Source organism: Typha angustifolia, chromosome 3 (assembly GCF_048772165.1).
Source record: "Typha angustifolia cultivar Huaian chromosome 3, ASM4877216v1, whole genome shotgun sequence".
In the NCBI taxonomy this organism is placed as follows: domain Eukaryota; kingdom Viridiplantae; phylum Streptophyta; class Magnoliopsida; order Poales; family Typhaceae; genus Typha; species Typha angustifolia.
In genome coordinates, this window is record NC_133241.1 from 8294439 (window position 1) to 8307782 (window position 13344).

The following is a 13344-nucleotide window of genomic DNA, read 5'->3' on the forward strand; positions in this document are numbered from 1 at the left end:
CCTGTATGCAAAAACAATCAAAGCCTTTGCCAAATGAAATATCACCTAACCTGAACCCGCAACCTACTTGAGAAGAACGAGGGAGCGTTTCGTAATCGTGGACGAGAACAATTATTGAAGAGATGGCAAAAGGTATTAGAACAACCATGGGGTTAAGTAAAGTAATAGATAACAACCTTTATTCCTTCCCAACAAAGTTGATAGACACTCTTCTTTATTCTCTACCGTCAATACGGTTCTATCCAACAACTCATTTATAAGCAAGATTTATTCTATTTACTTATTCGAGAATATCAAACAATCCCGCTAAATAACTCAACCTTTATTTCTCATCAAAACGGATTTCTCTCAATTTTTACTCTCCCTCTCCCTCTCTCTCTATTATTTCCTTCTTCCAGCTTAATTGCGGTATTCGCCTCTCTTCTCTATACGCGCTTTTCTATTCTCTCTCCTCTTCCTCCTCTTCATCAATGTCTTCCACGAGCGATCCAAAACCCCCAATAGTGACCGGCTACCCCGCCCACAACGGCGGGGCAGCGACCTCCGCCTCCGGTGTTGCTTACCCCTACCCAGCTCCGCCGCCCCACGCCGCCCCTTACTACCCGGTCTCCGCTCCTCCTCCCTACTACCCCCCTCCCCCTCCTCCTTATGGGAACCGCAACACCGCCTTCCTCCGCCGCCTACTTGCTTTCGCCGTCGCGTTCTTCCTAATCCTCGGCGCCGCCACCCTTCTCCTCTGGCTCATCCTCCGCCCCCGCCTTCCTCAGTTCTCCGTTTCTTCCGCCTCCGTCTCCTCCTTCAACCTCTCCTCCGCCTCGTCCCTCCTCTCCGCCGATTTCGACCTAACCCTAACCGCCCGAAATCCTAACAAGAAGCTCGGCGTCCACTACGACTCCATCTCCGCCAGGATCTTCTACCGCGGCGACTCCATCGCGGAAACTTATCTCCCGCCTTTCTACCAATCCAAGAGAAACGTCTCCACCGTCCACGCCCGGCTCGTCGCGATGGGGGAGTACGTCGGCGCCGATGCCGTTAAGGGGATCGAATCGGATCGGGGGAATGGGAACGGTGTCGTCAGGTTTCAGTTTAGGGTTTTCTCATGGGTGGTCTTCAATTCCGGGGGTTGGCGGACGAGGCGGCACGCGATGAGGGTGTCCTGTGATGATGTATCGATCGGGTTTAATAGCTCGAAGGCCATGGCAGGATCGATGACCGGAGCGCCGAAGCAATGCCGGGTTGATATGTGAAGTAAGTGTATGGAAATTTTTACTCTTATTAACGATTAGTGGTAATGCGTATGAGTGTGATTTTGTGACTATCTCTGGATGCTTACTAATGTGGTGACATCTGATTTCTATTAGCTCTAGATTCTAACATGACTGCTCGCAAATTGGTTTAATCTCTTTCCAACTCATTGCATTGTTTGCATGATTTGGTAATCTGTGCTGGTCCTAGATTATTTTAATGCAATAATGTCTTTCTTTTGTTTTGTTCTATCTGTATTGTGGTGTGAGAGTAAGGGAATCGCAAGCAGGTAAAAATGTTGTCAAGATGATCCATTCCATTGACGAGAAATTTTGTATCTTCATCTTGTTATATGCACCCACCAGTTCATCTGTCCCATAACTGTGTTTGAATATGGTTTTATGTTGAATGACATGTATCGAGTATTAGATCTTTGCAATTAGATGAAACATTTTCTATTTTGGAGTTCCAGTCAGGCGACCTGTGTACCCTATTGTGATTCAACTGTACCACTGTGCATGGCCATGACTTATGAAATCCTTCCACCATAGTGGCCTAGCACAAGGGCATGTTCCGTTTCTGGAACTCCATGATGTGGTCTTGATAAAATCAGTATTTAATGAATTATGACACTTGGTGATGGGGTTTTCTTCTTTTGTTTGATTTGTTTGGACCCTCGAACGTCAAATTTTATAGTGCTCACCAATGATCTGAGAAATCGCCACTTGAAAAGGATATAGTATTTATGCATTTTCTAGGTGCATGTGCAAGTATTTGGGGATGCCTAATAGAATGTATAATAAACTACAGGTTTTGTTAAGTTATTTGATGTATTCCTTAAAATTCATGCTAGATCTTATTTCAGATATCCATGTGTTGATGTGCTTTGCGCCAAATGCAGATTTATTAGGATCAGGATTTAGTGGTTTATAGTTAGACAAAGTTTCTTACATCTTCGTAATGACTGCGAAGGATACAAGAAATAACACTGCAGCTTATAAGTTGAAAACTTGCAATTTTTTGGGTGCCAAATGAGATCGAAAGTGAACTTTCTATGTGCCATTGGTTAGAAAATTACTACATTGTAAGACACCGGCGTTTTTGATGAGGGGAGGAGGATTGAACTAGAAGAGTGATTGCAGATTGAGAATTGAGGATTGACTGAATGTTGATCCAACTTTAGCATTCCAATTTCTCAGTTACGCTACTAGATTCTTTTCTTGCTTTGGAAGAATAGTCGATTAGTAGCTTAAACTAATGAAGCGAAAGAGGATAAGTGGATGAGTACTAGTCAGCAATCATCAGGTAGCAGTTTAGTTGCTGAACCAGCTTGGTGGAGAGCTAGCAGCCAAGCACTACTTGACATATTTTGTCCATTTTGAGCTGGCACTGGCACTGGCACGACTTGATTGATGACAATGTGTCCCGTTAGATAAGTTGCTCTTCTCTTACTGCCAAAGTTTCCTTGTGGATCTGTTAATCTTAAATGAGCCTAACAACATGTCAGTGTAATTTCACACGTGAAGATGCATAATTTGTAAGCTGAAAGATAGTGTTGTCGAAACCAAGATGTAGAGATTATAAAAAAAAGAGGAAGAGTTTACATCGGCACAGACTTTATAGTGTCCCATGCATCACGCAGCAATCAATTAATGTCAAGTGGCAAACATTCAGCCAGCCCGAATTGTTTGGTGTATCAAAAGAGGTTAGGATAAGTACTACGAGAGCTAGTTATTTGATGTTATCAGGGCTTGTTAGTTCGATAAAACCACGTCTTGTTGCTGTAATTTGGATCCTGCGTACTAATGATCACTGGGAGTTTCTCTTGGCTCTGAAGAATTGGTTATTTTATCAAGTGGTAATTTAAGAGGTGCCCACCTGAAAGGTAGGTAGATATTATTAAGCACAAGTATCACCTTCCAACAGCGAGGACAGACTACCATGATATCGTCAGTACCAAATCCACCACACACACTGGAAATAGTAGAAATCTCACTCTGGTTAACAGAACAAATAATAACAATGGAAGTACCAGCAAAAGCAGTGAGCAATGGGGAACTTTTGGAGAGCTTGATAAAAGTTGCTTTCTCTTCACATTTTGTTTGCGTCTCTTCTAATTTTGTTGCGAGCAGTGGACAAAGGTGATTCTCTAGGTTTGGCTTAAATCCGTCAAGAGTTAACTGAGCTAAAAGGAGGAAGAATAAGTCAGAGAAACAAGAGAAAACGATGCAAAATTCCAAATTCCTATCTTAAAGATGAATTAAACACTAACCTGTCAAGATGTATGGCTAATGTCGGTACACATAGCCAAAGGTCTCTTCACTTCAAATAAGCTTATGCATAAACGAACCATCCCCAGCTTTCAGGATGACTCTTCCCTCTAAGCTTAGGTCTCTATCGAACCATGTCTATGTGTGCCATAAGCCACCTCCATATGTCTGAGACATACATTTACCGTCAGGTACCCAGGTTTCAATTTTAAGCATGGGCTATCTTGCCAGCTCTATACTAGCAGAACAAAGGCAACAGCACTTTATTAGTTTCAAAGACTTGTTGTAACAGATGGTAAACCAGGAAATAAATTAAGGAAGAAAAAGATATAAAGAAGCAAACTGAGGAAAATAATACAACAAAATTGTCTGAGACACCTGCACCATCCATCTTATTTATGTGTCGCTTTCAAATTTTCCTACTGCATAGGGTTTAGGAAAGAATAAGCATCATTCTAGTACTCAGATCACACTTTGTACCAGGCTTGAGATTTTCGAAAGTAAGATGCTGCAGCCTGCCAGAACCTACATTAGCTTGTCATGCATTCAAGCACTACTAGTAGCATCTGGCAGGCTGCAGCACTACTGTGGGGTTCAAACTGAATGAATGTTTTAAAAAAGACGTGTCATTTAAAATTTTCCCTTGAATTAATTTTGGCCGTCCAGTATACCATTTAAGAAATCTAGCCCGTCCATATACAGTTGGAATTAAACTAGCGCAATCCTTTTTATAAGTCGTCAGACTAATCTCGAATCTCTCAAACAAATCCATGCTCAAATCATCAAATCTGAGTTCCCACACACCCTTCCAGCCTGTGCCAATATCATGGATCTCAAACTAGGAATGAAGATCCATGGTTGCAGTACTAAGAATGGTTTCAACTTAGATCTAGTTGTTAGTACTGCCCTTGTGGATATGTATGCAAAGTGTGGTTGTATAGTAGAGGCTCGACATGTCTTTGATGATATGCCAGATAGAAACGTAATATCATGGAATGCTATGATCAACGCATTTGGGCTGCATGGTCAAGGGAAGGATGCGTTAGAATGGTTCAAATTAATGCAGCTTAATGGTGTGCAACCAAATGGCAGCACATTTGTTTCAGCGATCTCAGCCTGTGGTCATGCAGGAATGGTGGGTCTGAAAAACAAAGAGGATATTCTTGTTCCCGAGACAAAAACATTATGCTTGTGCTGTTGATGTCTTTGGGCGTGCAGGCCGTCTCAGAGAAGCTCATGACTTCATAAAGAGAATGCCTATCGAGACAGATGATGGTGCGTGGGGCTCACTGCTTGGTACCTGTAGAATTCACAAAGACATGAAGCTTGGAAAGATAGCTGCATTGAAGGCTCTTGAGCTTAATAAGCCAGAAGAACAGGGGCATTACATTCTTTTAACAAACATATATGCAGCTGAAAGGAAATGAGAAGATGCTCAGAAGCTAAGAGTAATCATGAAGAAGAAAAAGATTGCTAAAGAAGCAGGTCAGAGCTCCATCTATTCCCGTTCCTTTGTTATCGGTGATTTTAGACATCTATAATGGGGGATAGTGGAGAAGAGGAAAACGCCAAAGATTGCCAAGCAACTGGAGATTGACAACCAATTTCAGCAGGATGTCAGCAATTCCAGTAACTAGTCAAGATTATAGATGTGGCGGTGGGTGAAGCTCCTAGCATAAGCACCGTGAGCAATATACAAAATTCTGGCATGGAAGGCACCCTGTAACCTCAATATTCATGAGAAAATCGAACACGTAACTTCCATCATAAGTTAGTAAACCCGCAATCACGAATCTAGGTTCTCTATCGAAGAAAGCAAATAGCTAATCCATGTTATAATAAGTAGACGCGGTAATAAAGTTTTTCAAAGTTCATACATCAATTGTCTATCAGGTACGCATTTGAAGTTTCAATGTGATTTTCAAAACAGAATGTAGTACTGTTATTCATAACCATTGCAGTTTCTCAAAACATGCGTAACAAAAGATTGCTATTTGCAGAGCTCCTCTCTGAGGAAATGAGAAGAGGAAAAACATGAATGTCAATAAGCTGCGCGAGGTGCTCAAATCATGAATGTTATGATTTCCGAGGCCCAAGCAACAGTAGTTCAATCTTCTTCCAAGTATCTTAATGCTGAATATTGTTCTAAGTTATGTTGGCCATGGCTTGTGATATCACCAGAGAAAGGGTGGTACCCACATCGGCGGAGAATATGTCGATTGTGATACTCCAGTGTAAGAAACAGCGAATCATCGTCCCACTCTCTGTGCTCATGTCTAGTCTGTAGACACAAAACCATACCGTTCTATATCGTTCCGGTGCCGCTTTTTCAAGCGATGATTCTAACGTTCGGATAACTTGCAGCAACTCTCCGGACGACCATACTAAGTACCTCTTGTCAAAGTGATAGTGGTTGGGAGAAGATGCGATCTTCTTCGCAAGTTGTCTCCGAAAATCCAACGCCACGACAGCGCCGTAATGGTTGACGAGGTAGAATTGACCCTTGTAGAAGGTAGCGTCGAAGTAAGGCCACCAATTGCCAAGTATCTTGGTCCAACCACGGGTACGTGGACTTGTAAAAGCCAGCCTCCATCCAATATCGGCTCTTGGAAGATATCGATACGCATATCTTTCTTATGTCGGAGATACCAAATGGATTTCGCCGAGTGGGGTTTTGAGAGGATGCCATCCAAAACGCCATTCATTTGGAACATGATGCTTCGAGGTTATGCTGTCCACAAAGACATTGGAACGTGTATATTGCATTAGAACATTCATTCACAAAGACATGAAGCTTGGAAAGATAGCTTCATTGAAGGCTCTTGAGCTTAATAAGAGGCCAGAAGTTGAGATGCACATTTTGATATTACTTTATGCCAATGCCCATTACAATAGAACTAATCAATTCAACAAACTCCCTGTTTCCCCATCTGAGTATTCTGTAATTTAATATGTCAAAACTTATAAAGAAAATAAAAATTGCTAGCTGTTGAGAGATGCACGTTTTGATATTACATTGGAACATTTCTTAAATACTGCATGCATAATCTTGGTGTTCTTCTCATAGCAATCTTTTCTAAGTCAAATTTAAGCATAATTAACAGGCATCGTATCATCTAAAGTTTTCTTTTTTTTTATTAAAAAAAAAAGTGAAGTTATATCCTGTTACAGGAGAGTAGCTACTGCAGATTTTTCATTCATTTTCTGCCTTTGTTTTCCATTAATCTAACGTGCTTGATGTTGCATATTGAACCTCATCACTCTGATATGTTTAATTCTTTTTAACTATTTATCCTCCATGGATCTCAGGATATAATTCCTGTAGGGAAAGCACACTTTGCCTTGTGCTCCATAGTTTCCATATTTTGGACTTGGGAAATATCATCTTGGAATTTGTCCCCTTCTCTCCTCAGTAGACTTATATTGACTTCTCTACTCCCATCAACATCCTGGTTCATTTCTTTTTTTCTTTTTCTTTCAATGTCCTTTCCAGTCTTTTTTCTTAAAAAAATATAATTAGGCTTAGCCCACTACTCCCAGAGATTAATAATTCTTTTCCTATGGGGTTGTTAGCGGTGATTATTACTATCTTTTTTAATTCTTTGGGAAAGTAAACTGATTGAGATATGTTCTGGTACCTGTCATCTTCCTTCCTCTCCACACACACACACACACACACACAGACACAGCATACCTCTGATTCTTAAGATTCTTAATATCTTCTCCAGTTTGGCTATTTGTGGAACCCTTTATAGTGATATTATTGCATGTTTATGTTCAGTGGAAAGAAAAAATTAAATTTATTATCCAAATCAGACTCCTCAGTCAGCCATCTTGAAGGTTCCTTCCACCTTCCATTTTGTCCATAAATGTAGGGTCTGGATGTCTAATTGTCATCTATTTCTTCATTAATTCTTCATTAATTTCCTCTCTAAACTATAGTACTAAGAACATAATTAAGTAACACCCTTCTTTTATAATAAATAGTTGAAATTTTGTCTTTTTTTTTTGAGATACAATTTCATAGGACTTATGAACCAAATAGTTGTTTTAAAATATATCTTGACGCAGTATGTTTCATTAAAAGTAAACCTCTCGCTCTCCTTTCCGGCAGTTTTTTCTACGGCAAAAATCTTAGATGTCTCTGTTTTCTTTTTGCAAACATGCCGAAAGAACAAAGGAGAGGGAAGTAGAAAAAATTAAAAGAAAGAATGGATAAGTGATGCTAAAAAGTGCCTTTACTCTGTTTTCTTTTCTTCTTCTTCTATGCTCTGTTACTTTTTTTTTAATAAAAATAAAATAAAATTTGTTAGCAATGATGGATTTGAATTCTTTCTTGAAGGCATGATGGGCATAAAATTCAGTTCCCCTCTCATAGAAGCAATCTCCTTTTTCATGCTATTGCTAATTAACTACTGGAAAGGTAATTAAATAATCATGTGGCTAACTACAGCTCTAATGGGTGTTATAATTAGGGGGGAGGAGTACAAGGAGATGCTGTTCAAGGAAATGGATGGTGGAGAAATCGTGGATGGTCGAAGGTGATTATGCCTCATGGGCTGCTGAAAGTGGACAAATGGTGGTTAAGATGTCAACGTAATGGAGAGAGAGTTTAGGGTAGGACGGTGCTTTCCCTCCTTCCCCATTTCCTAAGGGCCCTCCACCCCCCTTATTCCCTTATTCCTGGTTAAAACTAATTGGGATTAGGAATAACGTACGAATAGTGGTGGACTTCTTCTTCTTCTTCTTCTTCTTCTTCTCCAACCTTATCTTTTCCTCTTATCTATCTACCTTCCAGTATGGCCCAATAATTGAAAATGGTATAATAGAAAACTTATGCTGCAGTAGATCGACTACAGCCTTGGCCATGTGGGCCGGAGACTATAACACACCATTGCCACCTAATAAAGCATCGTCATATTAGTACGTAGTATAAATCTCATGCCGTATTTATTTAATTTAATTTATATAAACTGGGAGGAGTTGAGTCGGTGCGTGCGAGTTACGTAACATCAAGGTTGACGCGACTCGGACCACCTTCCCCTTTCCTACGCATCGCTCCCTCGTTCTTTTCCACCTCTGCAGGACGGTCTCGATGGCGACGTTGCAGCGCCCGCGCCCTCTTAGACATTTCGTCATACTGCTTTCCTGCACGGTCTTTATTTTTTTATACCCAACTTCTTAACCACCACCCCCCGATAGTGGGTTCCCTTCGCTTTATATTCTCACGAAGCACAGACGCATTAAGAATAGTGGAATGAAATAAACGGATCATATAGGGTGTAAAATGGTAAAAGAATCCAAATAAAAACGAAATTTTACTCCTCACTTTCTCTCTCTCTCTATCTATCTATATATATATATATATGCATATATCCTTTTACTTGATTTCCTCTTCTCCTCTTGCTCTCTAGTATCAACAATAACTCCATTCCAGCAGGCACGACCGTCGGGATGACGAAGGACTGCGGCAACCACGGGGAGTGCGAACGGCGGAAGAGGGTCAAGCAGGCGTGCGCCTTCTTCCTCTTACTCATCATCGTCATCCTCCTCATCGTCCTGATCGTGTGGCTCACCCTCCGCCCTACGAAGCCCAAGTTCTATTTGCAGGATGCCACGGTGATCTCCATCAATCTCACCACCCCGACCCTCCTCACCACCTCCCTCCAGGTCACCATCTCCTCCCGCAACCCCAACGACCGCATCGGCGTCTACTACGACCGCCTCGACATCTACGCCGCCTACAAGAACCAGCAAATCACCGTCCCCAACGCCATCCCCCCCATCTACCAGGGCCACAACGACGTCGTCGTCTGGTCCCCCTACCTCTCCGGCATCGACGTCCCCGTCGCCCCCTACGTCGCCAATTCCCTCCTCCAGGATTGCTCCGCCAACTTCCTCCTCATCCACGTCAAGCTCGACGGCCGGGTCCGGTGGAAAGTCGGTAGCTGGATCTCCGGAAAGTACCACCTCTTCGTCAGCTGCCCCGCGTTCCTCTCCGTTCAAGGCGGCAGGGGCGACGGCGTCGTCCCCTCCCTCAAGTTCCAGCAGATGTCGGCCTGCACCGTCGACGTCTAATCATGCTACCACAGCTAAGGCCTCAGATCTCAAAGTAAGTCTCCACCATGGAGACGTATATTAATTCGGTAACGAGATATTACTATTATTATTTATCGAGTAGAAACATATCTATATATAAGAAAATTGGAAATATATATATATATATATTCCACTTGTAATAATTTAGTTTCAAGTTAACTGTGGATTAATTTTGCAATATGTTACTATTAGTTAGATCTTGCGTGGTGTGAGATCCAAGATTTCGATAGATGTGGCGGAATCGCGTTGGTGGGATTAATGTGGAAATTAAGCATCTCATATTCATGTGGATGTGGAGGATAGTTGAAGTCAAAAGTTTATTATTAATTTATTTCTTCTCCTTTTTTTGCTATTAAAAAATAAAAAGAAGCTTAATTGGAGGTGACGAATTCTTTTTAGGTGGACGTCTCTTTCAGTCGTAATTGCTACGTCGCTCTCTTTCCACCGTGTTGATATGAGTGGGAGATTGGATTCTTCCTCCACTAGTAACAACCACCTTATACTTCATTCTCTTCCACACCCTGTGTTTAATTTAGATATTTTTAATTCGATCCTGCTCCTGCTCAAGGTTTAAATGAAGAATATTATCTCCCATCATCTAAATAATGCGTGACATTGTTATTTCTGATGGTCTCTTCATGACCATATATTTATTTGATGATAGCTTGGTAACTAAGTGGAGAATCCACCACACCAGAAGATCCCCTAAAGCAGCCAAGAGTTTTATTAGATCATCTTAATCTATACATATTAAATAATCTGGTATCCTTTTTAAGGTAAAGTTACAATTCTTGTAAGTACGACGCCAAGTAGGAATTTGATTCGTGCCAAGGACCCACTCTCCCACCACCATAACAAGATTTGTACTCTTCTGGGGGTTGGGAAGTCGATTTAATAGGGCTTTCTCTCCGTATATAAATTAGACATATAAATAGATTATCCTATAAAGAATAGGTTATAAATAGGCGCACATATGCACAGTTCATTTTAATCTTTTTAACCAAAAGTTGTATACTTACAAACGCTTAAACCTATTAGCATGTCTCTGCTACTGTTTTACGGTGGTGGTTGGCATAATTTAGCTTTCAGCTTTAAACAACATCTAAATAGTTGCATGGCTTAATAACGAATCAAAAGTACATGCATTATTTTCCTCGAATAAAGTGGAGAAAGGAATCATAAGGCTGCGATGCTGGATAGTTAGTGAGTCCACTCTATCTTTACAAATCAACTCTAGGTATATTTCTCATGATTAAGAAGGTCATGGATTCGATTTCAACCCCATATATTATGGAGAAATTATTTAATGATTTGATGGCTCAACAGTACGATTGGTTTAAAGGAACAGCTCGACAACGTAACGACTTAAAGTAAGTCTCAACGATGTTTAGTTCAAAACAATTATTCGACAACGCATATGACTTGAGTTTAGATTATATAGCTAAATATTCGGTGAGGCCTTCAAAAAAATTTTAGTCTTTCTTCAATTCATATCTAACCTTCAGATTCATAAATAATTAAAAAAAAAAGACCCATCTTTGCTTATTACATGAAACGAATGTTAAAGATAGATTTCTAGCAAACAAAATAATGAAAAAAATTAAAATACATGAGCATAAAATTTTTGACTCATTTTGACGTGTTTTTACAATTCTAATCGTTCATAAAAAATGATACAAAGAGTTGTATGATTTGAGTGAGCACAATCGAATTCATCTAATTATCCTAATCGATTTGTTGACAGTATTTGATGATGCATCTCAATAAAGTACATTAAGATATAATTTGAAATAACTTAGTCAAAGAGAATCATCGGTTTAAATTCATAGCAAATCTCTATTGTTATGATAATAACAATAAATTTACATCAATAATCTCTCTTTAAAGCAAGAATGGTATGAATGAGAGATTTTGCGTTCTCTATCTCAAGGAGTAAGAAACACTAAAGTAAAACATGTTGTGGAAGGCATTGGGAATCAACTTGATGTTATATATACCATGTCCTGTTTTAATGTTAAGTCCACTTTTCATTATTCCATCCCAAGCCTCATAATTAATACAAGCATCACCTTGGCATTATATTTATTTTCTAAATTTTTTTAGGCCTAACTTGTACCAGCAACTTATCCATTGGATGAGATAATAATTAATGCTTCCCTTGTTCTCCCCACTTCACCAATTACTCAATCATGCCTTCAAAAAAAAATGCATGAATTAATGTTGCCTAATGTGCATCTAATTTTTATTGGTTTTCTAAGGGATAATGTACCAAACATTCATATAACTTCTATTTATGACTCATAATGTAACACCTCCTAATCTTTATTTATTTATTTTTCAAATCACTACAAATCTAACTCACACCAACTGCCCTCTCCCAAACTGCTTTCTTTTCTTAAGTTAGACTTAGAAAGTTGACAACATAGAGATAGTTATAATATTTATAAATATCTTAACCCCAGATTTGGTAAACTAAAATACCTCCTAAGAAAGTAATTATATTTTGGGCAATTAAAATTTATTTTTCTCTTTCTTAGAAATATAAGGACGAATGTGTATTAATATAGCTGCTTATGTATATTTTATGAATAAAAATAATATGTGAAAAAATAATAGTTAAATGTAATGTCGCCCCAAATATTTATTATATATTTTTTTGACTTGACTTATAGAACAAAAGTATTAAAAGAGAGAGACCAAAACAGAGGAGTTGGACCAATTCAAAACCTCTTGTTCAAAGAAGAAGCTGCAAACGATTCCTTCCTCCCTCCCTCTTCTTCTTCTTCTTCTTCTTCTCTATCTCTTGGTTGAAGAAAGAAAGAAAGAAAGAAAGAAAGAAAATGGCTTCCTCTTCCGGCGATTGCTGCTGCAATCTCTGTTGCAAGTTGGTCAAGTTCATCTTCTCCGTCGGTTTGAGCATCTTCATATTCTGGCTCATCTTTCGCCCGCACGAGATCCGCGCCAATGTGGACACGGCCAGCCTTCCCCAATTCGCCTTCTCCAACGCCACCGGCGCCTTGGACTACGTCCTCCTCCTCGACATCAGCTTCCGGAACCCTAACCGCCGGATCGGAGTCTACTACGACCGCCTCGAGGCGACCGCCTACTACGCCGACGCATCCCTCGGCGGCCCCAACGACACGCTCCCCGCCTTCTTCCAGCACACCAAGACCACCACCGTCGTCCACGTGGCGTTCCAAGGCAAATCGACCAGCCTGACCTCCTCGTCGGCGCCGGAGGCCTACGCTAAAGAGAGGACCGATGGCTACTTCAATTTGGATGTCAAGCTGAATGGCAAGTTGAGGTACAAAGTTTGGTTCGTCAAGGTGCACGGGTTTAGGCCTAAGATTGACTGCGTCCTGAGGATTCCGGCACCGACCAATCGGAGCTCGCCCCAATTCGAGGGTACCAAATGCCACGTCAATTATTGATGATAGAATTTTGATGGAATTGAAACCATTGTGGATTTTTTTTATATTTTTTTTCGTTAATTTTAAGAACCTGGCACATGTGATGGTTGGCGGGATGATTGATTAAATTGGCTTAAATAAATTTTGTGGTATAATTATTTATTTTGACCCCTTTTTTAGTTTGACGATCGAATCCGCATTGACTTGCTCGAACTTGGAAGTCGTCGGCTTCGTCTTCGTGCTCACAACTCACAACGTGGATGATTTCTCCAGCGCCACAAGCAAAGCCGACGGCTTATTTCAGAGGTTAAGTGTAGCTT

General features: G+C 40.4%; 2 protein-coding genes across 2 annotated transcripts; both read left to right on the plus strand.

The window, feature by feature from the left end:
- The first annotated feature begins 264 nt into the window (after positions 1-264).
- LOC140758428 (NDR1/HIN1-like protein 10) lies at positions 265-1496 on the plus strand. The gene has a single exon (XM_073094586.1). The coding sequence runs from the start codon at positions 471-473 to the stop codon at positions 1245-1247; it is 777 nt and encodes a 258-aa protein (XP_072950687.1). The 5' UTR covers positions 265-470; the 3' UTR covers positions 1248-1496.
- Positions 1497-8875: 7379 nt separating this feature from the next.
- On the plus strand, positions 8876-13060 carry LOC140758273 (uncharacterized). The gene is made up of 2 exons (XM_073094376.1): positions 8876-9587; positions 12287-13060. The coding sequence occupies exons 1-2, from the start codon at positions 8970-8972 to the stop codon at positions 13043-13045; spliced, it is 1377 nt and encodes a 458-aa protein (XP_072950477.1). The 5' UTR covers positions 8876-8969; the 3' UTR covers positions 13046-13060.
- The last annotated feature ends 284 nt before the right edge of the window (positions 13061-13344 follow it).

Excerpts from the sequence above, each read along its gene's own strand:
- LOC140758428 (XM_073094586.1), top strand. The coding sequence starts at position 471 with ATGTCTTCCACGAGCGATCCAAAACCCCCAATAGTGACCGGCTACCCC.
- LOC140758273 (XM_073094376.1), top strand. The coding sequence starts at position 8,970 with ATGACGAAGGACTGCGGCAACCACGGGGAGTGCGAACGGCGGAAGAGG. Across the intron at positions 9,588-12,286 it reads TGTCGGCCTGCACCGTCGAC|AACAAAAGTATTAAAAGAGA; the intron begins GTCTAATCATGC and ends CTTGACTTATAG.